Source organism: Planococcus citri, chromosome 3, assembly GCF_950023065.1.
Source record: "Planococcus citri chromosome 3, ihPlaCitr1.1, whole genome shotgun sequence".
Classification (NCBI taxonomy): Eukaryota; Metazoa; Arthropoda; class Insecta; order Hemiptera; family Pseudococcidae; genus Planococcus; species Planococcus citri.
Window position 1 is genome coordinate 30,913,464 of NC_088679.1, and position 25,511 is coordinate 30,938,974.

A 25,511-nucleotide genomic window follows, 5' to 3' on the forward strand; every position below is an offset into this window, starting at 1 on the left:
AAATAACTAAGTAGGTATATTGTCATTGAATATACTTGTTTATTAGGTAGTAATATAAAATGTCTGTCGTTGGAGAGGAATATTTTGATGTGCTTTTCTTTAGTCCATGGTAATTATTTTTCCTGGTGCTTAGACCTCTTATTTTTGTTGTGTATTCACCCTTTTTTATCGTATCAATAAATCATACCCAAACAGTGTTATCAGTTTAAAACAGCACCGTATGTTTAAAACGTTTAAAACAGTGTTTTAAACGTCGAGAAAAAAACAGTCAGTGTTTAAAATAAAATTCTGTTGAAAATGTTTTTTTTTTTCAACTCCAATTTCCTAAAAAAACTGCGTTTTTTTTAAATTTCTGGTCGAAAAAGTGGTGAAATTTAAGGAACTGAATTTATAGGTTTTCATTCCTCTTCCTATATTTTTTTAAAGGCAAATTTTGTGTTTTGATTTCAATTTTTACCTATTTATTGAGCCTTATAGCTATTTTATGACATCACATCTTAAAAGTTGATGACTGGATAACGTATATTTGAAAAAATGAATCCAAAATAAATGAATAATCTGTGTTTAAAACATGTTTAAAACCGGTTTAAAACACGTGAGAATCCAGCAGTTTAAAACCCGGTTTTAAACCAAAAAAAAACCGTTTGTTTTGTCTTTTTTTTTACGTTTTTTTCAACACTGTACCCAAATCAAATCCCTCAAAAAAGGCACAAAAATCCACTTTTTTGCAACTGAAAAGGGAGCAGGGCAGGGTTAAAAAATTGAAGCTCCCTGAAAACATATCTACATACGAGTATATAGCACTCACCGGATGTACATATCAAATTTCAGCTCCCTGGGTCAAATTAGGATAGACTCTTAGTGATAACACAAAATCAAAACGTGTAGAAAAAAGGCATGAAACTCCAATTTTTTGCAACAGAAAAGGGATGAGGCGGGAATGAAAAATTGAAGCTCTCAAACGGTACATCTATAGCACCCATGGGATTACAATATCAAATTTTAGCCTCTGAGTGAGTTTAGGGAGATTCCAGTGATGACACCAAATCAAACCTGTGAAAAAAAATTCAAAAATCCTTTTTTAACCGCTATAAAGGGGTGAGGAGGGATTTAAAAATTGAAATTTCTATAAAAGGACCATCTATGTCATTCACTAGATGTACACGCCGAATTTCAAGCTCCTACGTCAATCTGGAGGGGTGGAAGATACGCCACTATAGATTTTTCAAGGTCAAAAAATTTTTTTTTTAACCATTTATTTTTGTTCTTAACCTAAAAAGGTTATTTATAAGTTCTTTGATTTTAAAAACTTAAATCTATAGGCTTAATTCTATTCAATATACGATTGATAATTGGTTCTAATAAAGCATTTGCTAGTTGTTTAGGGTGATCTTGCAAACGATCTTGATGTCTTCTAGCAAATTTAGTTGTTTCTTGAGTAATTGTTGAAATGTTCAGGTCGTCATGTAATTGAATATTACGTATATACCAGGGAGAGGAGGTGATTATACGCAGTCATTTGTTTTGTAGTCTTTGTATAGGGCTAAACGCCCTGACGTCACAAGGTGTATAAATGGTGGTATCTCTTGATTCCCCTTACATATTGTAGGCATGTTGCTAGTGATTGTTCTGTCATCTTTGCATTTTGATATGCCAAAACTTTCAAACCATCTCGAGGATCCCATTATTTTATGGCTCTAAATTGTAGAGAAATTTGTTCCCTTTCCAACGGTAATAAATTTTTTGAAATCCTCAAAGATCTTCCTTGAGAAAATTGACTTAAGGAGCAGAAAAATGCGGCAAAATTCAACTCATTGTTCTGTCAGCTTTGCACTTTGAGGCAACAGAACTTTTAAACCATCTCGAGGACCATATTATTTTATGGCTCTAAATTGTAGAGAAATTTGTGCCCTTTCCAACGGTAATAAATCTTTTGAAATCCTCAAAAGTCTTTCTTGAGAAAATTGACTTAACGAGCTGAAAAATGTAGCCAATTCAACATATTTTTCTGTACACTTTGAACTTTGAGGCGACAGAACTTTCAAACCATCTCGAGGAACCCATTATTTTATGGCTCTAAATTGTAGAGGATTTTGTCCTCTTTCCAACGGTACTCCAGATTTTGAAATCCGCGAAAGTCTTCCTTGAGAAAATTGACTTAACGAGCTGAAAAGTAGAAGTGAACAGCATTGTTTACAGCTATACTTGTCTTGTAAGGTTCAGCCTACGATTCACATGGTGCATGTATGCAACCTGAAATGCACGTTTTGCCCTATTATACTGATAATTTGCTTTTCCTAGCACAGCCCCAGAGTTGAATTCCGTACTTATATGTCCATTTTGGTTACGAAAAATCCCGTTTTCTCCCCTCCAAGTTGCTTTGCGAGACTGGTTTTTCGATACGAGTACATACATATGGTATAAGTACAACTTTTGATTTTCTATCGATTGATTTTTAGTTTGACATTTTTGACCTTTTCCGCCCCTCTACACCCCCTCCCAAAAATTTAAACACCCGCGAATTTTGACTCAAGGTCATCCTCACTCAGGTACCTTCAAGTAAACGTCAAATCAAGCCTAAATAATCGAATTTTAATGAATTTTGTTGAGTTCGCTTCGGCTGAGATGTTTTTATGTGTAGTATGAAAAAAAAATAGAATGAAAAATTTAAGAATATCAGACATGCAAAATATTGATGGGAATGGACTCTTTTAGGATCCCAAAACGAATTTTGTGATTTGCTCCATCCCTAATCCTGGAATCATAGCCTAGCCACGTCGCCTTAGTTGCAAAACCTTGTATCTCCAACTCATGAGATCACACCTTGTGTAAACCGTTCTTTTTGCACTGTAGCGCTCCCTATTGGACTTGAACGCTCAACTAAAAGTTAGGTAGGAGAGGGTGGTCCCCCTCTGTTATATATCTTTTAGTTGAGCATTAAAGTCCAATAGGGAGCGCTACAGTGCAAAAAGAACGGTTTACACAAGGTGTGATCTCATGAGTTGGAGATACAAGGTTTTGCAACTAAGGCGACGCATTTTTTTCCTTTATTATCTAAGAAAAATCTGGATAAAAACTGTACGCTCACTTTTTTAAAAAAAATATGGATTTGAGAATTCTACAGAGACTATCTTTATTTTCATGAAATGCTTAATGCACATTACCATTACTATGTTGATGTATTTTTTCGCTCAGCTAGCACACGTGCGAGGGATATTATTTTTTTTATTTTCAACGATTCGCATAATATTATACACACTAAATAGGCTTGCGAGTATTATTTGAAAATTATAATATTTTTCGTTGCTGAAAAAAATTCTTTTGATGGGTTCAAATTTCATATGTAATATCCTAATTTTCAAACGACGATAAAATGATATAATGTTCCTCAAAAGTTAATAATAATATATGGGCCTATATTAGGTATACTCAGTACGAATGTACTTTATTTTTTCTGTAAACGCTCATCCAATGAAAATATTATTCACCGAATAAATAAATTTAAAAAATGGATCAACGTAAAAAAAAAAAAGTTTTATGAAGTATTATCAACTAGGACTTTAATTTATTGGTGCCTACTTGTGCGTACATATTAGTTTTCAAATATCAAGGAATCTAATTGTTCGTATATTTTCAGATAAAATAGAATGCCGCGAAGTATGCTGGGATTTAAAGGAACGAGGAGCGGTGGGTGAAACAATCCTTCATCTGTGTTTACTCAATGCCACATCGATACATGCAGATTTAGCCAAAAGATTACTTAAATTTTATCCGAAACTCATTAACGATATTTACATTAGCGACGAGTATTACGGTAATGCATGATTTTCATCTTCTCCTCAAAATTCTCAACTCACTGTACTTAGTACTTACAAGCTTATTTTCAGACCATTGTGAACTAAACACAGAGTTTACATTGCCTATCATAGAAGCTTATACGTTAGGTTAGGTACATACGACAAATACCATAACGTTTTTAAATTCCAAACACGTTCTTCGGTGGCTTAAAACTCATATTTGTGTTCGCGTTTTGATTATGCAAACGGCGCGATTTTAGGTTATTTTTCTCATATCTAAACTCAATAAAAATATCCATCTTGAAAGCGAACGTCGAACATTTTACATTTTGTTATATGAAACACTCATCAGTATTCCAACTTTTGAAATGGAAATACAATTTTAAAATCATGATCGCAGATCGCGTTTTAAAACGAATTAACGCTAGATTATTGCATTTTTATCGATGGAAAAATACTGTTAAATATATTCTATTCTTCGTCGCGCGATGCGAACTTTCATAAATTGTTTCGAAATTAAATCCGTTTTAGTGTGTAAGTTCCAAAACCGTAAACATTTTGCTGTTTTTGATGCAGGTGAGATGCTCTCGGTCTGTATAAATTTACTACTGGTTGGTACTTTGGAAAGATTTAATATTTATTTGATATGTTTTGGAAAATATACATACAGAAGGTCTGAGTCATGTTCACGACCTTCTATTTGGTGATACGGTTACCCAAACTACACGAGTGTAAGAAGGTTTGCGTGACATTTGGAATTTTTAAAACGTTAAGTATTCGGTACTGAAACTTATTTCGTTATTTCTTTCGCATACGATTTGAATTATGTAAATAAACAACGATTCGAATTATCTTCTCGTTTTGTTCAGTTGAGGTGGTGGGGCAATTCAAGAGGTTCCATTGGCCTTGTGAGATCTTTTCTTTCTCACTGATGTTTCAAAATTTTTTTAAAGGTCTGTAGTTTTCTAGAAGAAAAAATTTAAAAACGTTGAGTTTTTTTCCAAAATTTAATCTAGACGCTCGAAGTAAGTACAAAACACAATCTAGTAGTTAAAAACTACCATTAAATTTGAAATTCCGAACATTTGTAACTCACTGGATATTAAATGACATTAATACTCGTAATATTACAGTACAATTGAAATTTAACCAAATTTCTACACCTTTTTACTACTCAGCGTTTGAAAAAAAATTCAAAAAATGGTGACATAATTATATGGAAATGATATCAAATAGCTCCTCAAGTAACATCGAGTCGAGTTTATACCCATTTCACTTCATTTTTTTTGTTTCTAAACGTAAAATTTGATTATACGTTTTTATGTGTATACTTTTATGTTCTCACATTTTTCGCCATTTTCCAGTATCTACGTTATCTACCTACCTTTGATGTAGGCGAAAATAATGCTGCTTTTAAAACCCCTCGTTTCTTATTTAATTTTTGCAATGAACAAACGATACAACGAGATGAAGCCAAGTGAATTGCATTTTTGAATTAATTAGCTTAAACGATTCGAGCAATAAGACCTTTCGTGTTGAACCAACATAAGAACAGGGTACAGCGAGGAGGTGGAGGGGAAAATCCAACACAGAGTTTTTAATTAACCTCCTTGTCTGAAACTTCGGGACGAGATAAAAATAATCGTTCAACGATGGCGATAAGTTAATCGAGCCCGTCTTGGAAACACAACGTAATTCCGATGTGGATTAAATTTTGGCATTTTTATAGGCGAAAGCGTACTCCATGTGGCAATCGTGAACGAGGATCCGTCAATGGTGAAATTTTTATTAGACAGCGGAGCTGATTTTCACGAAAGATGTATTGGTAATTTTATGTGCTCCGAGGATCAAAAAGCGTCTCGAAGCGATTCGTTGGATCACGAATGGGTTAATTTAACAACAGAAACTAATTACGAAGGGTAGGTGATTATTAATATAGGTACCTACATATGTCGTATATGTGACCTCGTCGTGTAAATGATTATTTCTAGTTTGAATTTTATACCTCGGCTACATTTTGAGAGGTGTTTTTTCCCTCTCTTTTGAAAATCGAAACCGAGCTAGCTGGATATATACACTCGTACTATTTGTCGTATATACGGTATTTTAAAGGGACCTCGAATGAAATGCGACGATGACAGTAATGAAAATTAATATCGTGGTTGTAGTAACTCTAAAGATTATAGATAAATTATGGACTCGAAACTGGTAGCTTTTATTATTTTAATATACAGAACTGGTATTTCGATTCGTCGTCTATCCCTCCTCATGCTTTCCCTTTCGTAACTTTCTCATCTTCATTTCAAAGCTACTCTTTTTAATGGCGCAGTTTCGCCATTAAGTTTCACGAATTTCGTGATTCAAGATACCCACTTATTTACCTATTAAAGCCGAACGTAGATAGTACACCACTTTGATTTACTATTCAATTTTAATCATTCAAATAGGTACGTCTATTGGGGCGAATATCCGTTAAGTTTCGCCGCCTGCCTTGGCCAAGAGGAATGCTACAGGCTGATGTTGGCACGAGGAGCGAATGCCAGTAATCAAGATACTAATGGAAATACAGTGTTACATATGTTAGTAATATATGAAAAAATAGTAAGTATTTTACACCTCGCTTTATGATCAGCGTGTGTGAAATTTACACCTTTCATCTGGTACCTAGTATACCTATTTAACTCCTACGAGTATAATCTTCGAATGCTCGAAATCGAATATTTGTAGTATGAATTTGAACGCGAATCGAGACTACTTTGATTTGAATGTAAAAATTATAATACGAGTACGCAAACCCCCAAAACATCCACGTTCTACGTCTCTTCGAAAAATAAACTAAATTTTGTTTTGTGTGTTTTTCTGTGAAGGGATTTTCCCCTATCGAAATAATTTATACTTATTTACGGGTTTCATTTATTTTTCAGTAATTTTTTTTTCTTTAACGAGGTGACTTCTAAAAGTATTTATATAATTTTTAGAATGTTTTTTTCAAATTTTTATCATCAATACGAAATAAGTAGGTCTATAGGTAGGCTTATAAATTCTTCGATACGCAATTTTTTAGGACTTAAGAGTTCTTTGATTTTTTTCACCGCGTACGCCAATTTATACTGCCTACCTTTTTAAACATTTATGTAGGTTGTAGGTTAAACAAATTGAAGACTTAGAATGAAAAATTTGATTTTTTGCAGAAAAGTTCTCATTTTTCCCTGGTTATTTCTTTGGTTTTTCTTTTCATGTTAATGTGAGTAAAAAAAAATCCATTCTCTTTTGAATCGTTTTATTGCTCGGAATCCCACACAAATATTTTCTTAAATTCGGAAACAAAATACTTAGATGCGTAAGTACCTATTGACGATTTTTTATGAGAAATTCTTTATGAATAGCAAAAAGAGAAAAACAGTTGGTAGGTGTAGAAAAATTGATTTAAAAAAATAAAATACTTGCGTATAAATTATTAAATTTCAAGTAGGATGGTCGTTACGACTTACGAGAAATATTATTTTCGTTTGTACAAATTTAGAATTGGTAAAAAAAATTGGCGTTAGATATACTCGATATTTATTCCAATGAAATTTTAAAAACAGAAGTTTGATAAAAGGAATTCATGTTTTTAAGAAAATTGATTGATGTACTAAATTGTAATCTTTTTTCGCCCAAAAATATACTGTAGGTATAGTCCAGGAAAATTAGATGAAAAAAAAAGGTCATTGGGAAAAGTGAGGTAGAAAGCTGAATTTTGGTATACAGGTCCATTTTTTGGTGCTGAACACGAATCCGATGAGTCCCCGGTCGTCCCTGGTGAGCTTTCTCCCCTATTGTGGATCTAAGCCCCCCAAAACCAGTTTTTTGCAATTTTCTCCCCCGCATTGCATTTTAGCGAAAAATGAGGTTAGACACAAGAATCTACGTCAAATTTCCGATCTAGTGACATATCAACTTTTCTTCTACCCTCAAGGGGGTTGGAACCACAACCATTCAAAAAAGGGGGGTTCCCTGAAAAATACAAAACGTCTATAGGCGCCTAAGAGGGGTGAAATGGTTCCCGACAGCGTTCGAGTTGATATTAGCATGAAAAGTGGGTACCATAGAGAAACCTCCGCGCAAAAAATTTTAGATCCACACCCCCTCCCCTTTTTGCGGAACCCTCCTTTTTTGAAATTTCAGTATCACTTTCCTCAGCCCCATTTCAACCGATTTTGAAAATTTTTCTGGAGGTTATGTATATGCTTGATAGGTAACCCCACAAAAATTTTCAACCCCCTCCCTTCATATTTACCCCCCAAAATGGCGTTTTTTTTTTCATTTTTTTAGGCCTATTAACAATCAAGATTGCGAGGTAAAATTTTGTAAACACGTTTTTTGGATGTATTTTTGGCCCCCAAACATCATATACTATATTAGAAATTTTTGCTTTGGTGCGCCGTGGTAAAAACTTGAAATAATGTATCGTAGGGGGGTGGGGGGTGAAATGGCAATTTTGAAAAAAACAACTATCAATGAGTAGGGTATCGTTTTCGTATGATTCGATACCGCTGAGCACGAATATGACCTCAGATTTTTTGCTACACTCACCTAACCCTCTCCAGAGCCCCTCAACACCCTCAATTTTCACGATTTTCGAAATAAAGTTATTTTGGTGATGTTGGTTTCATTGCTATGGGAAAATTACATAAGTTCATTGTTATTGTACATAAAATTTCTCGTAGAATGAGCTACAGCACATGGCTCCCCCTCGAGGGGGGTGGACCCTTCAATTTTTTTCCACGCAGAAAACGTAACAATCTGTATGTGTACTGGACGGTATAGGTATGCGGAGCATATGTGGCATAATAATTATTCATGATAACTGTAACTTGAGTATGTATGAGTATGTATTTTATAATTCAATGAGTACCTACATAAAAAATCACAAGAAAAAAATATGGTAACGAAATACTTATAAAAAAAAGTAAAGAATGTTAATTTGTGATTCACTTAATCGTCATCATCTGTGGTATAACTTTCGTCGCTGGAATAGTTGTAATCGTCATTTTCTTTCGAAAATCGTGAAAAATGAGGGAGCTGAGGGACTCTGGAGAGGGGTAGGTGATTGTAGCAGAAAATCTGAGGTCATATTCGTGCTCAGCGGTATCGAATCATATGAAAACGACACCAACATCATCAAAATAACTATATTTCGGAAATCGTGAAAATTGAGAGGGCTGAGGGGCTCTGGAGAGGGGTAGGTGGGTGTAGCAAAAAATCGGAGGTCATATTCGTGCTCAGCGGTGTCGAATCATATGAAAACGACACCAACATCATCAAAATAACTATATTTCGAAAATCGTGAAAATTGAGGGGGCTGAGGGGCTCTGGAGAGGGTTAGGTGAGTGTAGCAAAAAATCTGAGGTCATATTCGTGCTCAGCGGTATCGAATCATACGAAAACGATACCCTACTCATTGATAGTTGTTTTTTTCAAAATTGCCATTTCACCCCCCACCCCCCTACGATACATTATTTCAAGTTTTTACCACGGCGCACCAAAGCAAAAATTTCTAATATAGTATATGATGTTTGGGGGCCAAAAATACATCCAAAAAACGTGTTTACAAAATTTTACCTCGCAATCTTGATTGTTAATAGGCCTAAAAAAATGAAAAAAAAACGCCATTTTGGGGGGTAAATATGAAGGGAGGGGGTTGAAAATTTTTGTGGGGTTACCTATCAAGCATATACATAACCTCCAGAAAAATTTTCAAAATCGGTTGAAATGGGGCTGAGGAAAGTGATACTGAAATTTCAAAAAAGGAGGGTTCCGCAAAAAGGGGAGGGGGTGTGGATCTAAAATTTTTTGCGCGGAGGTTTCTCTATGGTACCCACTTTTCATGCTAATATCAACTCGAACCGGGAACCATTTCACCCCTCTTAGGCGCCTATAGACGTTTTGTATTTTTCAGGGAACCCCCCTTTTTTGAATGGTTGTGGTTCCAACCCCCTTGAGGGTAGAAGAAAAGTTGATATGTCACTAGATCGGAAATTTGACGTAGATTCTTGTGTCTAACCTCATTTTTCGCTAAAATGCAATGCGGGGGAGAAAATTGCAAAAAACTGGTTTTGGGGGGCTTAGATCCACAATAGGGGAGAAAGCTCACCAGGGACGACCGGGGACTCATCGGATTCGTGTTCAGCACCAAAAAATGGACCTGTATACCAAAATTCAGCTTTCTACCTCACTTTTCCCAATGGAATGTTATTTTTCCTGGACTAGTATGAAAGATGAATGATTTTTCACTCTAATCATAGATGATGGCTGCTTTTTTACCTGAAAAATGCTAGCTTAATTTTGAAAGTTACAGGAAAAATCAAATGAAAAATTATCTAGCACTTGCCAGTGTGGTTCAAATGTAAATTCTTCAATTCATTTGAAAAAGTTTGCTTTTACACCTTTGTTAGGGGTGCCTAAAGTGAGGGGCTCTAAAAAAAGGGTTCAAAATTACGAATATACAGGGAGCTTAATTAAACTTTTTCATCAAGATAATTGAATATATACCTCAAAACGTTACGTTTGGCGACAATTGTAGGTTTCTAGTTTTCCCGGGGTTCCCAAAATTTCGAAATTGCGAAAACTGGATTTTTAAGTACCAGCGTAAAATTTTATTTAGCTCAAAATTTAGTAAGATGAAGGTTTTTCAGATACTAATAAACTGTAAAATGCTTTTTAGGGGGGCTCAAAGGGGTAGGTTCAAAATGGTGGTTCCAAAATTTTCCAAAAATCAACCCCTCCCCCCAGTTTTTGCCCACGAGGGTCGAAAATAGGAAAATCACCTATTTTACGCTAAAAAAGTTTTTGAAAATAATACTCAGTGCTGGTTCCTAAAAATCTTTTTGTAATCACAACTTTGGGAACCCCTGGAGCCAAAAAAATTGTCATTATGGGTTAACCAACCACCGATTCGCATTTTGGATATTTATTACAATATTTTAAGAGTAGTTCAGTCGATAACTGTCGTGGGGCCAAAAAATGGCCTTATCGGGACTCCTCCTTTAGCCAAAAAAATGACTGGTAATTTACCCCAAAAATTACTGGTATTTTACCCGCAGTGAAATTATCGGTAAATTACTCAAAAAAATTAGCGGTATTTTACCCAAAAAAAACTGCCGGTAATTTAGCCACAAAAAATGACCAGTAATTTGCCTGAAAATTTACCAATAATTTACCCAAAATAATTACTGGAAAATTACCCAAAAGAATTAACCGTAATTTTGGCAAAAAAATTATCGGTAATTTATCCCAAAAATTACCGGTATTTTACCCAAAAAATTACCGGTATTTTACCCAAAAAAATTACTGGTAACTTGACCAACAAAAATTACCGGTAATTTCTCCCAAATAATTAGTGGTATTTTACCCAAAAACTTACCGGTATTTACAAACAAAAATTACCAGCAATTTAACAAAAACAGTTACCTACTAGTAATTTTCCATAAGAAATGACCGGTAATTTGCCTGAAAATTAACCGGTATTTTACCCAAAAAACTACCGGTAATTTAGCCACAAAAAATCACCAGTAATTTGCCTGAAAATTTACCTATAATTTACCCAAAAGAATTAACCGTAATTTAGGCCAAAAAATTACCGGTAATTTATCCCAAAAATTACCGGTATTTTACCCAAAAAATTTGTGGTAAATTATCCAAAAAAATTACTGGTAACTTGGCCAACAAAAATTACCGGTAACTTGGCCAACAAAAATTACCGGTAATTTCCCCCAAATAATTAGTGGTATTTTACCCAAAAACTTACCGGTAATTTACAAACAAAAATTACTAGAAATTTAACAAAAACAGTTACCTTCTAGTAATTTTCCATAAGAAATGACCGGTAATTTGCCTGAAAATTAACCGGTATTTTACCCAAAAAATTATCGGTAAATTACCCAAAAAAAATTACTGGTAATTTACTCAAAAAATTACCGAATTTACCAAAAAATCACCGGTAAGGTGCACCCGGGGAAGTCAGAATTCGGGGTATGTTAGAAAACTTGCTCTAGCGCCAAGAGGTTTATACTTCATAACTGGCGAAGTGCTACTAAAGGTGACTTGAGGGCACTACCCCTACTTCATCACTGTGTAAAAATTTTCGCGATCCAGTTTTATTTTAGATGTCTTTGGTTCAATAATTGTATTTTGTTGTTGTTTTGAATTTGTTTTCAAATACAGACTTTCTATCTCTTAGTTTTTCGCATATAGCGTACGAACCGTGCGTCCTAGTGAAAAACTGATGAAAGTGATCTCAAAGAGAATTAAATTCTCTACTATTTTGTATATACGCAATTTTTCTAGGACGCTCTGTTTGTCAGCTACGCCTCTGCAAAGTTTAGCCTGTTCTGACCTCCCCTAATTTGGAGTATGTTAGAACAGTTTATATTTTATTCCACTGAGCGACAGCTACAGTGTCAATTGCGCTCAAATTTTCACCATAGGTTAAGAACTCTTATGGGAACCTACATAATAAATTTGATCCATATTGGTTCATTAGAAGGGGAGTAACAGCTGGTCAAAGTTGAAATTGCGAAAAACACATTCTGACTTGCCCCGGTGCACCTTATTTTACCCAAAAATTACCGGTAATTTACAAACAAAAATTACCAGTAATTTAACAAAAACAGTTATCGGTAATTTAATTTACAGTGTTGGAAAAAAAACGTTTTTTTTAAAAAAAGACAAAACAAACAGTTTTTATTGTTTAAAACGTTTTTTTTGTTTAAAACAGAGTTTCAAACTGCCGGATTCCCATGTGTTTTAAACGTGTTTTAAACATGTTTTAAACGTGTTTTAAACATGTTTAAAATGTGTTTTAAACACGTTTTTAACACAAATTCATTTGTTTTGGATTTAGGTTTTCAAATATACGTCATCCAGTCATCAACTTTCAAGATGCGACGTCATAAAATAGCCATAAGGCTCAAGAAATATTAAAAAATTGAAATCAAAACACAAAATTTGCCTTCAAAAAAAAGTATAGGAAGAAGAATGAAAATCTAAAAATTCAATTCCTTCAATTTCACTACTTTTTCAACGAGAAATTTAAAAAAAACGTGTTTTTTTTAGGAAATAAGAGTTGAAAAAAAAACTTGTTTAAAACAAAAAAAAAACATTTTAAACAAAATTTTGTTTTAAACAATGGTCCGTTTTTTTCACAACGTTTAAAACACACGGCGCCGTTTTAAACCTTTGACTATACATATAATACTGGACTGCTAGCCGAAGTAAAATTGATGATCCCAACATGTCCGCGTTCTATAAGGCTCTGTTCGCATCCTCTCACCGCACTTCAGGGGAATTCGTCCTAGTTGCTTACGCTCACTCGGGTGATTCCGCTGAAGTGCGGTAAGAGAGGGTGCGAACAGAGCCTTATAACGCCATATAAACGCCATCATGTTCGCCTCACGGCGTTATCAAATTCACATGTTATTTAATTGGGTGCTAGCAGTCCAGTATTATAATTATAGTCAAAGTTTTAAACTGACAACACTGCTAATTTACCAAAAAAAAATACTTACTACCAGTTAGGTATTTTTTGAATATAACCAGTAATTTACCAAAGATTACCAGTAATTTACCAAAATTTACCAGTAATTTACCAAGATTTACCAGTAATTTACCTAAATTTACCAGTAATTTAACAAAATTCAACTTTTCTGAGTCTGAAATCTAAAAATTAATAACCCTACTAAACAAAATCAATCTGATAAACCAAATCTAAAACCCTCTCTTCGCGGGTGTAATAATCTTAAAATATTATGAACACCCTAAAAAAAAAATAAAATAAAATAAAATAAAATCTTTATTTATCGATGGTAAAAACGATTTTTTAAAAAAATGAAATTTGTAGGTAACCATCTAATGTAATCTTTTCTCGATATAAATCAAGCAATTAAATCATTAGGTATCGTTAAACTTCAAGTACCTATGCAAAAATACATACGTAGTGTGCCTATATCAAATTCACATAATTTAATACGACGATTTGTAGGTACCTACTGCTGCATAAAATCCTCTAAGGTAGCCTATGAGGGGAAAAAATGAAAGATATAACGTAATAAAACGACGGCTGTATCATAAGCCCATGGCACAGAAAAATTACCTTTCCTTCTCGTTTGCATATTGGGTGGAATAAAATTACACCAAATTTGGAATTCACCTCGTTCTCATTCGGGAAAATTCGGCTAAAAAAATATTCTCTTCATCGTGAGATATATTATTTTCGCGACAATACCTCGACTACGCTTATACCTACTCGGAGTTTTTAAAAGCTTCAATATGCAAAGGAACTCGCTGCGTTGAACTTTCTACGAGAGAAAAAAATTAATAAAAAATGAACTCGTATTTATGAAAATTTTCAAATAAATTACGCTTATTTTAACGTTCTTATAACGTAATTTGTATCTACAATCACGTTATTCTCGTTTAGTTTAGGTAATTTTGAATTCGGGGGTACCTCATCTAGCTTTCCAAGCTACTTGTGGTACAACTACGTCGAAAATGCATAAGCTTTCGGTATTTTAAAAAAAAATTTAACCATTACGTATTCGGGTTTGATACGCGTACCTATATACTCTTAAGTATAGATGGGTCTTATATGTAAAAGTAGACTGGAAGCCTATGCGAAAATTTCGCGGCGATATTTCAATTTACAAAACATGTTTTCTTCGTCGTCGTTGCAAAGTTAAACAGTATTTTCGATATATTTGTTATTGTGTAGAATACCGTACACGCCACACACGTAAATTAGAAGGGTGAAAGAAAAATCTAATTTTCTTATCGACACATTTCAGGCGTCGTTTGACATGGCATACGAAGTAGGTGCTGATTTGGATATTAAAAATGTGCTAAATTTAACGCCCCTAACACTGGCTGCGAAGTTAGCCCGTATAGAGATGTTTTTCCATATATTAAAAATAGAAAGAGAAATATACTGGCAAATAGGTGAGTGAAAGAATACAAGTAGATATTGTTGCTGTTTTGTATTCTTGTAAGAAGGCAATTTTTACCGACATTTGTTTTTTATAGGTAGCATAACCTGTGCAGCTTATCCTTTAACTCAAATCGATACCATTGACAATAAAACTGGTCATATTAGCAATACCTCAGCTTTAAATTTAGTCGTGTTTGGGGTAAATTTTATTTTTATTTTCTTTATCATATAGGTACGCATAATACATAGAATAGATTTAGGTATGGTATAGACTTCATGTGCATACGCTATTAGAATATGTTCTATACACTACACACTCTTATTGATGGCCTAATAAACGACAACTTGAAATTGTCAATTTTTTGTGAAGAGGTGTAGTGTGCTTGTCCTTGTACTTATATGTAGGTATATCTACCAAATCACGCGAGTGGGTGTTTGACATTTCATAAATTTGAATCTAACAATATTCATTTTTCAATTTTCACCTTTAGAAGAGGTTTAGAGATTTACGAGGTAATTTATGTACGTAGGTACCTATTCGTTTGATTTTGGATTTTCTTGCAATTTTCATTGTTGTCTTTCATTCCTTCGAGTTGAGCTGGGTTAAATTGAATTCAACGCCGAATTGTAAACTGACTTACATATACCTATAGATTTTATAGAAAATGTGAGAAAAAGGAAGACAATTCAGATTTTAATACTATTTACCGTTGAAATTTTCTGCATGAAAAATTCATTTTATCCTCGCATAGACAAGGAACTAAAAAAAAATTTAAATCACCCTAGAATCAATATTCGTCACTTTTTAATGAACGTTTCATTTTAACGAAAAAATTATTTTTACAGGATAAAGACGAGCATTTAGAATTAATGGATGGAGTCTTGGTTGATTTGTTGAATGCAAAATGGAATACATTTGTAAAATTTCGGTAAGAGAATAATTTTTCGTAATTATTAAAAATGTTCAAGTACATAGATAGGTACATGATCAGGGGTGGAGCGAAATAAAAGTAGGTATATTAGATTTTGACCAAAATTAACGAAGACGTTCACTTTGAATACATAGAAGACCAGCTACAAAAATTTTGAAACTTTCTAGTCGCAGAAAGAGCTGACCCAGAGGTCCTCAAAAGTTGGTCCATCGATGAAAAAAATTTTACTAATCTCGTTTTAGATAATGTCACCTTCACAGTACCTTGGTAACCTCGACTGAGGGAAAATTTTAATATCTACACCACCTTTAGCAGTTGACTTTGAAATTCGATACCCATTTTTAGTGCTCTGGCAGCGATTTTACGAAGAATAGGCTACATTGTAAAATTTACGATTTCTTATTAATTTTTCTATACCTACACATTTTGACCATTAAAAGTTCCATTCAAAAGGAACTATAACGCTGGATTCGCATTCAGCAAGTTGAAACACCCCGATTAGGTACCACACTTTTTGAGAACATTTAGATCAAATTGTCCAAATTCACGATTTTTATTTGGATTTTTTCAAACATCCATTGTCCCATTGATAATAAAAAATAAATGTACGAGTACCTTCACAACCCATTAAGTTTCGATTGAGCTAAAATTTGGCTCACTGAAAGGGCATGTCACCCTCACTTTAAAAATAGCTTTCACGCTGCTGGAGTTCATTTTTCAATTTTTAGCAAATTTTTAAAGGTGGTGGAAATAGCCCCGTCTCCCTGTAAATTAATTTTCTGCAATAAGAGTGAACCTCTAGGTAAAAATCTAAAAATCTATTTGTACATAAAGTTTCTTAATTTCTTGAATTTTCTTATTTAAAAAAATAGAGCACTCGGGGGGAGCACTGAGAGGTCTAATCCAAAAATTTGGAAAATGTGTTACTCGTACATGGAGGGAAATCAACGTGATCGGATTGAAATAATATTTGAGCAATTATTCTAATTCAGCATCTTTGAATTTGTAATAATCTAACATGCTATTTCATTTTTCAACTTTTTTTAATTTTATCGAAATTAGGAGGGTATGAGCCCTCTTCCCGTGTGCTGAGATCCTACTTTGAAACAGATTATTGCTCCAAGTTTGACCAGTTTTGAGATATATGTATAAGCCTTCAAAATTCGACAGTTTCGAAACAAATTGCAAGTGGATGAAAATTGCTTATCTCCTTGCTCCACTCCCTGAAGATTTGTGATGGTGGTCAAGGTCATTTTATTGGACTATCAAATAGAAATCATGTAAAAAATGAACAGATTCCGAATACGAGACATCAAAATTCGTGAAGAATAAATCATTTTTGTATTTACGGCAAACTGGTTATGCAATTTTATTAACATCTTCGAAACATTTCACAAAACTGTGCTGCTTCAGCAAAGCCGGATTCGGATCCAAAATCGTTACTTTTTATGCTGATTTGAAATGTCTTAGGTACCCACTTTCAGAATGGGTACCCTCAACAGAACGGGATGAAATACCACCACCTCCCTCCGCCCACCTCCCTTTAAAATCAACACCAATTATTGATAGGTAGTATTATCGATTGATTTTTGAAGGAGTGAGAAAGTGAGATTTTGCATTTTTGGTGGGGGATGGGGGGGCATTTTTTGTCACTCGTTAAAGGGACTGGAAAAGTAAAAAAAAATCAGGTTTTCGAAGGCGCTGATTTTGATACTAAAATTAGTTTGATCCAAACATCAAAATTGAACACCTTGAGCTCCAAAGCGGTACTTGATCTCATAAAGTCAAAATTGAGTTTCCCAGAGAAGGAGTTCGGAGCTCAAAATCAAAAAATGCATTATTGGTTTTCAGGAGTGCTGATTCCAATTCCAAATTCTGTTTGGCCCAACTCATAGTTGACTCTGCATTAATGCATACGGCACAGATCATACTTTGAATTTGTTTTCGAATTTAATTACTCTTTTGGAAGATTTGGTTTTTCATAAAATTGACCTCAGAAATCAAGATAGAAAAAATTGGTTTTTTTTTGTTAAATATAATTCAAAAATTTAGAATTTTAATCAAAGGAAGACCAATGAAGCTGAATGGTCCAGAAATGCTGCGATCTTTGGAAAATTTATTAAATTTTTGCTTTTTAAAAAAAAAACACACAAACAAACAAACAAAAACAATCATTTCAGATAAGATCATTTTGAAGATTTCAAAAAAAAAAAAAATACACCAATTCAGTGTATTTTTTCTGTTTTGTAATAATTTTTTTGAAAAAATTCCATAATATGGAGTACTTCCAGCTCTGAGACTTCCAGCAAAAAAATCAGATTTTCAGATTTTCATACAGATTTTCAAAAATGTACTTACAAACTTGTACGGAACATCCTTAATTTACGTCGTAATTATACAGGCATAAAATGATAAAATATCATAATTATTTTGATTTTCAAACATTTACTCGTACGTACCTAATTCAACATTTTCAACACCATTAAAGCCTAATTTTTTGTCAAAAAAAAAAACAAAAAAAACGTTGAAAATGATAAAGAAACTTTTTTTTTAAATCATTTTTTCGTAAATTTTATTCTTTAAAAATGAGCATGTCTACTGTATTTGAATTCTGATTTGGTGAGCTACCAATTCGCCGCAAAATCTGATTGGTGTATGTTATTCTTAGCCTGCTGTAAAATTAGATTTTTTAAACACCGTTTTTTAGGACGATTGGGGGGGGGGGGAGATTTTCAAAAGAGAATCTCGGGGATATATTCCCTTAGCATTGAACACTTTCGAGAGATGAGGACACTCACTTCCTATTTTAATCTGGCTCAATGTGATGCGTTGGGAAGGACGAGAATTCAAAAATGTTCTCATCCTACCTATTGATATGTACATTTTGAAAATCGAAGAATTCGAATGTGGGATTGTTTTCTCGATAGAGGTATATGGAGTGAGGTTCTAGAGTTTTTCTGCAGAAGGGGAGAAGTGGTGGATGGTAGCGATGAGAAAAACTTGAATACTTATTATGTATTATTTCAAAATTGAAGCCTCAATGAAAATCAAAATTTTCAACAGTGTTAGCCTTTCTACTCTTTCATCCTGAACGTGAACAACATTTTTGCAAGATCTTTTCAGAGAACTCTCTTTTTTCCCTGGTCTAAGCCTCTCACTTTAATATTTAACGAGTGGAATTCCATTTCTCTAAAATTTGACGTAAGTTAAGGAATATTTCGTTAAGTACTAATTTTCCAACCTCTCATGCACTCTCTATCTTTCCAAACTAGGCACTCCACTAATATTTGTCAAGTTTGACTTTGTGTAATCTTAAACTTTGAACGTTGTTTTCAAAGTATACTCGTATAACGACTGAAATTTCTATTTTTACAGATTCTATCGTCAATTTTTCCAATTCTCTTTATACTTTCTGCTATCGTTAATCTGCTTCACGTTACGTCCGGGGCCTCCTTCGGCCGACGGAAACATGCAAGTAACCAGCGAAATGCCGGAAATGACTGAAATTACGTACGCCGAAAAAATAATCCAAAATGATACCCAAAGTGCTTCCGAAATGCTGACGAGGAAACATAGTAAACGTTATTCGCAGCAGGAATTCAATTATACCGTCGAGTATTCGAAAAATGCTTCCAGCAACTTTGAAACGACAACACAGTCGAGTTTCGAATCTTCATCGGCGGCATCGGTAAATGGCTCTAGTTTGAATATGAATAACGATGTACCGATGTCAAATCAACGACAACGCTATTACAACGTAGCCGATTCTCTCAATTTTACGGAAAATACTCCTCGTACTCGTACTTCTTCTAATGGCTTTTTCACAACTGACTACAACGAGACTAGCGAGAGCGACGTGCCGTCGACGACTTTTTACTACGATGACGAAGTGAGTGAGCCTCTCTATGATTTTGCGCTTATATTAAATGTAAATTGGATAATGCGACGTGTTGGTATTTTGTGTTGGCGGACTGTTTCGTGTCGATTTTTTTACATCGAGGATTTGTCGATACTTTGAACCCCGCGCTATTCGTCGGAATACGGATATTGTAATTTTCTTTTTCACTCCCTCTGTTTGTTAGTTCTATCGTTACGTTATTGTTATGTGTATTTTGCGTGGTCTCATACGCTGTGTTGGCTTATTTCTTCGATACAGGACTACTAAGTAAGGGTGTCTTTTCCCTCTTTTCTTCTTTTTTTTTCTATCTTTCTTTTGCAAATAAGTAACTTTAGAAAAGAAGATATTATTTACTCTAGGTTTTTTTTTCTGCGAAGGTAGGCATTCGGCGTTTTCTTCGACATTGCATTCACAAAAATAGGACACGATCGTCGTGTCAGAAATTGTAATGTTCGAGGTACTGTAGATAGGTACCTATTGCAAACATTCAAAAATTTTCTTCTTCGCGTTTGCCTTTTTCAATATCCGACTCGATGCGAGATAGAAAAAAATCTGCCCATGATCTATTTTCAAAGCGTTTCCTTCATTGTGTACCTTCGCATGAGAACAAGTCTTGAGATTTGTGAAAAAGTGAGCAGTCAGACATTTTGTGTCCGAACCAGAAGTTTAACTGTGTCATGATAACAGAATAAAATAAAATTAACAAGTAACATATGTATCTATCTATCTGTTTTTCAAATCTATGACGTGGGTCGAATTGAAGATGATACGTTTGTCAAAATAAGACGTGATTGAAAATATTAGTTGATTTTATCGCAGTGTCGAATTCAGGATTTTAAAACTCGCTCGTGTCAAATATGCTTTAATGGGTAATTTTGTTGTCTAGCTGGTTTGAATACTTAGTTTTAAATGGTGAAACAGAAAATAGAAAATTCAAAAAAAAATTCTCAAATGCACAGGGTGGCTCGATGATTATACCTATATTTCAGATATCGATCAAAAATTGAAATTTCTAATCTTCGTTCGAAGTATCTCCAAAAATTGAGGTAAAGTCTCTTCTACAACGAAAATTTCAAGCACCTGAATGCCCAGTGTTGCTCAGGAGAGGGTTGAGACCCCCCCCCCCAAAAAACAGTATTTTTGCATTTTTCTCCAAAAATAGGGCTTCTACATATGAGGAAAATGATCATGTACAAAATTTCTCTGCATACGATTTTCTACAAAATAGGTTCTTGACCATTTCCATGTAGGATGGATTGTTACACAGATAAACATCTTGATGGTACAGATTTTTCAATTGCCAAGTACTTAGAGCAGCTTTTTTTTGGTGGGGGAGATGCAAAGATTTTATTTCTTGACAGGTCTGTAAGGGAGTGGGGGAAGGGTTAAGGGAAGTCTTAGCACCGTTAAATGTCTCTATCGTAAAATTCGAAAATTCATACCTAGATTCCTATCGATAAGACGAACATCTGAAATAATTTTGATGAGTGACTACGTATTTCAATAATATTTGAGGTATGAAGGTCCTGAGGGTGCATTCAAATGGAGAGGAGGGAGGTAAAAAGTTGAATGCTCCCAAAATGGAAATATTTTTTTAAAATAATTTTTGAACATTTTTTCGTGGTATTGACTTCGTATACTACATATATTAGACTTCAAACTTGAGAAAATACAGAAAAAGCCTCGTGGGATAATGTTAATCTTATATGGAGCCCCATTTGAGAAGAATAATTGTATTCCTCAACATTTTCAAGAAACGAAAAAAAAATCGTCTAGTTCAAGTTTTTTATCAATGAAAATGTAAAATTAACAATCTCATGAGAAAGGGAAAAAAAACGAAATTTTCAAAAAATTCAAGTCATGCATTTCAGACCTCCCCTCTCCCTTCAGCTCACCCAAGTTCCCTCAAATCATAGTTGTCTTCACTATTATTCATTTAAATGTTTCAAGCTGAAGAATTCTTCAATTACTAGGTAATTTAAATAGATAGATGAAATTTTCAAAGTTTTCAAAGACTTTTTTGGGGGAAGGGGAGAGCTACATGACACAACATTCTTTCAAATGTGTCTCTGTGAGATGAAAATAATTATTCTCTGGGATGATTTTTTTATGCATTTTGCAAATAAGCAAGTCAACATGATGATCAAAATGTGCAAAAATTACTCAAATAAAAATTTCCAAAATTTTAGGGCATTCAGTGACCTCCCAAAATCTTTTCCAAGGCCATTTCACTTGAAATATCAGAAATATGATTAAATTATTCATTTCAGGTTTTAGCCCCAAAAAAAAATTAATTTGTTATCCATACCTATCTAGGAGAATTGTTACACTAAAATATGAATTTCGGGATAGGTAAGTACCCATTATTGAAATAATTTGCAAAATTTGAAAATAAATTTTGGTACACGTTTTTTCCTTCAAAATCGATTTCTTGAAAAAATTTATAAGATGGACTCAAAAAGTCGACAATTTTTTGATTTTCTTGTTGCTTTTTTTAGGAAATCAATTTTTTTGTGGCTATAAAATCGCCTTTTGAATTGTTTTTCATGTGAAAGTTTGTACTTATACGAGTAGGTACAGATTTGTCAAAAAAAAAAAAAAAAAAAAAAATGGTACGTTGATGACTTTTTTTAAGATGTTTAATTCCTGGTGTTCTCTTTTTTTCTCAGATCGCAATAGGATTAAAATACAGCCGGGTCGAAAATGAAATTTTGTCAAAGTTGAATTAATTTTTTATGATCTGGATTTTCTGAAAACCACTTTATTTTTTTCAATCTAAAGTTCGGTTCTTAAACTGATTCTTCTTGCAAAAAATTCTGAAAGATTAGAAAAAAGAAGTTCTTCATCCCATCACAGTGGAAAATTCTTGATAAAAAATAATGTAGAATAAGTTGCCTACTCAGTTTGCCGTAAATACGCAGTGTTATGCATATATTATGCATACCTATCTATAGTCATCTCAACAAAGTATAGGTAGGTAGGTATATTATTAAGAAGAAGATAGAAAGGTGTTTTTACGATAAATTTGAGAGCTCGTGTCATCCTTCACCTCCTCCTCAATATCCTTTCTCCTTTCCATAGGGCACACATATAAACTCTCTTTTTATTTATCCTCTTTACATTGCATTTGATTTTAATTTTTGAAATACATATAATATGTAGGTTGGATATACCCAATCGAGATGGATAAAATGATCATTAGTTCACATTCTTTGCTCATTTTTTCCACAAAAAAAATCATTTTGTTCAATTTTTGTTCAGTTTGTTGAGAAGGCACGAGAGAGCGCATAATTGAGCCTCAAAGGGCAATTTTAGATGAGTGGAAGAGATCTAGTTTACTCAATCAGATTTTTTGACAATCAACCAGTTTACAAAAATTCTTAAAAGATTATTGGGTTCCCCAAAAAATAAAACAAAACAACGATTTTTTCACTAACATTTAGGTTGGTACCAAAATTGAGCCTAAAAAATATATTTTCTAATTTTAACAATTCTAAGTTGATAAGTGCCCACTCAGTCACATCTTTATGCTTCTAGATGACTGACTCAGATGTCCTTTTGTTACAACGAAAAGACGCTCAAATTACATTATTTCTAAAAAGTTGGAATTTTTTTCGAAAAAAAAAAAATATGTTCATTATGCTCAATTCACTAAGACGAAATTAAATTTGGTAGGTTACTCGCGGAGTTAGCTGGTATCTGATACACGTAACCTTACTAATTGTAGGTAATAAATGACGAGTAACGTTTCATTTGCTATTCAATGAAGTAGACAAATTACCATTGAAACGACATGTAATTAATATTCATTGTGTTACGAAAGGATTGTTTTATGAATAGTATTACGACACTTTGTAAACGTTATCATAGGAATAAGAACCTTATACCTTATAGGTAGGTATACGTAGTACTACGTGTAGTATTATTACATTCCCATGGAACGCAGACAATACACCTTCACGTCGCATTCTACATAATTATAATTGAGCCTGAAGGAAACATCGTCGAAGGATTTGATTATACGAGTACGTACATCTATAATAATAATTGTCATCCGCAGGTAAAAGAAAATGAGACAATTTTCACGTGGTGGCAAGAGAACGTCGGTACTTGTAGGTTAATGGCAATCAACGATTACAAAGATATGTTCAGACTGATAACCGAATGTGTTTTGGAGTTGGGAGCATTATTGTATATTTTATCAGCTTTCAGGGAAGCTGGATTTCTCGGTTTGAATATGTTCATCGAGAATTTGGTGAGTTTATGATTAATTCGAATTTTACTGGTATATTCGAGTAATTTTATCGTTCAAATGGTTGTAATTTCAGATGAGCGAACCTTCCAGGGTTATGTTTTTGTTTTCGTGTTTGTTAATGATGATAATACCGTTTCTACGATTTTCTTGTTCGGATGAAATTGAAGATATGATGATAATTGTCATCATGTTAACGACGTCGCCGTATTTTTTATTCTTTTGCAGGTAGGTAATAGGTACCTATTATTACTCTACCGGTCTGAATAAATGTGAAAAGTGTTCCAAACCGAGACCCAATAGAGAAATAAAACCTTCCACTAGAAGTGTAGATTAGTATGCCTTCGTTCGTTTATGTAGGTATGTTTGCTTGGTCTTTAAATCGCAGGAATGTGACAAGTTCAAAGGGTTTTTTTCAAACATCGTTTTTCCTTTATTTCCCCCTTCCCAAACTAAGAACAAAAAAACGTTATTTTTTATGCTCTTTAACTTCCGTTTGAAAAACAATTTTCGTACACCTTATCTTTGTAATTTGAAAGTTATTGTCGAAAAACTGAAATGTTTGCCCTTTGAACCCTCCAAAAGAGGTTCAAGATTTGAGCAGATTTCAGGGAAGCTTGTGAATATTGAAATACATATACGGCTCTGTACCAACATACGAAACCTTCCCCTCCCCTAAACTTTTTTTAAAGTTTTTTTTACTGTAAAAATCTTTCGATGAGTTTTTTTTTAATTTTTAACCTGAGCCCAACGTTTAAATGAAAATTGAAAAAATAACAAAAATGTTAGCAATGAAATCACCCTGCAACGCTTTCAAGTTCAAAGTTACACGTATCATGATTTAGAATTTTATTCTTAATAGCTCTCGCATACAGCTGCATTTTGTAAGTTGAAATTTCAAATGAATAGGTCGTTTTTAAATTTTGAAAACTTGAGTGAAAATTCCAGCAGTGCCTCGAACATGTAAATTCTTCAATTTATTTTTAAAAATGTGCTTAAACATTTTTTTCAGAAGTGCCTAAAGTGGGGGGCTTTAAAAAAAGGGTTCATAATTACGAATATACAGGTAGCTTAATTAAACTTTTTCATCAAGGTAATTGAATATAAACCTCAAAACGTTACGTTTGGCACAAATCATAGTTTTCTAGTTTTCCAGGGGTTCCCAAAATTTCGAAATTGCAAAAAAATGGAAAACTGGATTTTTGAGTACTAGCGGAAAATTTTATTGAGCTCAAAATTTGGTAGGATGAAGGTCTTTCAGATACTAATAAACTGTAAAAAGCTTTTTAGGGGGCTCAAAGGAGTAGGTTCAAAATGATGGTTCCAAAATTTTCTAAAAATCAACCCCCCCCCCTAATTTCTGCCCCCGTGGGTCGAAAATAAGAAAATCACCTCGCATAATGTTTATCGAGTTCAAACAGACCATTTTACGCTGAAAAAGGTTTTGAAAATAATACTCAGTGGTTCTTAAAATTCATTTTGTAATCACAACTTTGGGAACCCCTGGAATCCAAAAAAAATGGTAATTGTGGGTTAACCAACCACCGATTCGTATTTTGGATATTTATTACAATATTTTAAGAGTGGTCAAGTCGATAACTGTCATGGGGGCCAAAAAATGGCCTTGTCGGGACGTCTCCTTTCAACCATAAGGTGTGTAGATTTCTTT

The 25,511-nt window shown here is 33.8% G+C and overlaps 1 protein-coding gene across 3 annotated transcripts in view; it reads left to right on the forward strand.

Annotated features, from left to right (window-relative positions):
- Positions 1-25,511, forward strand: part of nan (transient receptor potential cation channel subfamily V member nanchung) — a 49,328-nt gene that overhangs the window by 20,265 nt on the left and 3,552 nt on the right. For all 3 annotated transcript variants that reach the window (XM_065353950.1, XM_065353952.1, XM_065353951.1), the window contains 9 exons: positions 3,638-3,814; positions 5,527-5,716; positions 6,245-6,398; positions 14,621-14,771; positions 14,856-14,959; positions 15,607-15,689; positions 19,068-19,581; positions 23,651-23,845; positions 23,919-24,070. In XM_065353950.1, the coding sequence (XP_065210022.1) occupies positions 3,638-3,814; positions 5,527-5,716; positions 6,245-6,398; positions 14,621-14,771; positions 14,856-14,959; positions 15,607-15,689; positions 19,068-19,581; positions 23,651-23,845; positions 23,919-24,070 (1,720 nt within the window). The remainder of the gene's footprint in view (positions 1-3,637; positions 3,815-5,526; positions 5,717-6,244; positions 6,399-14,620; positions 14,772-14,855; positions 14,960-15,606; positions 15,690-19,067; positions 19,582-23,650; positions 23,846-23,918; positions 24,071-25,511) is intronic.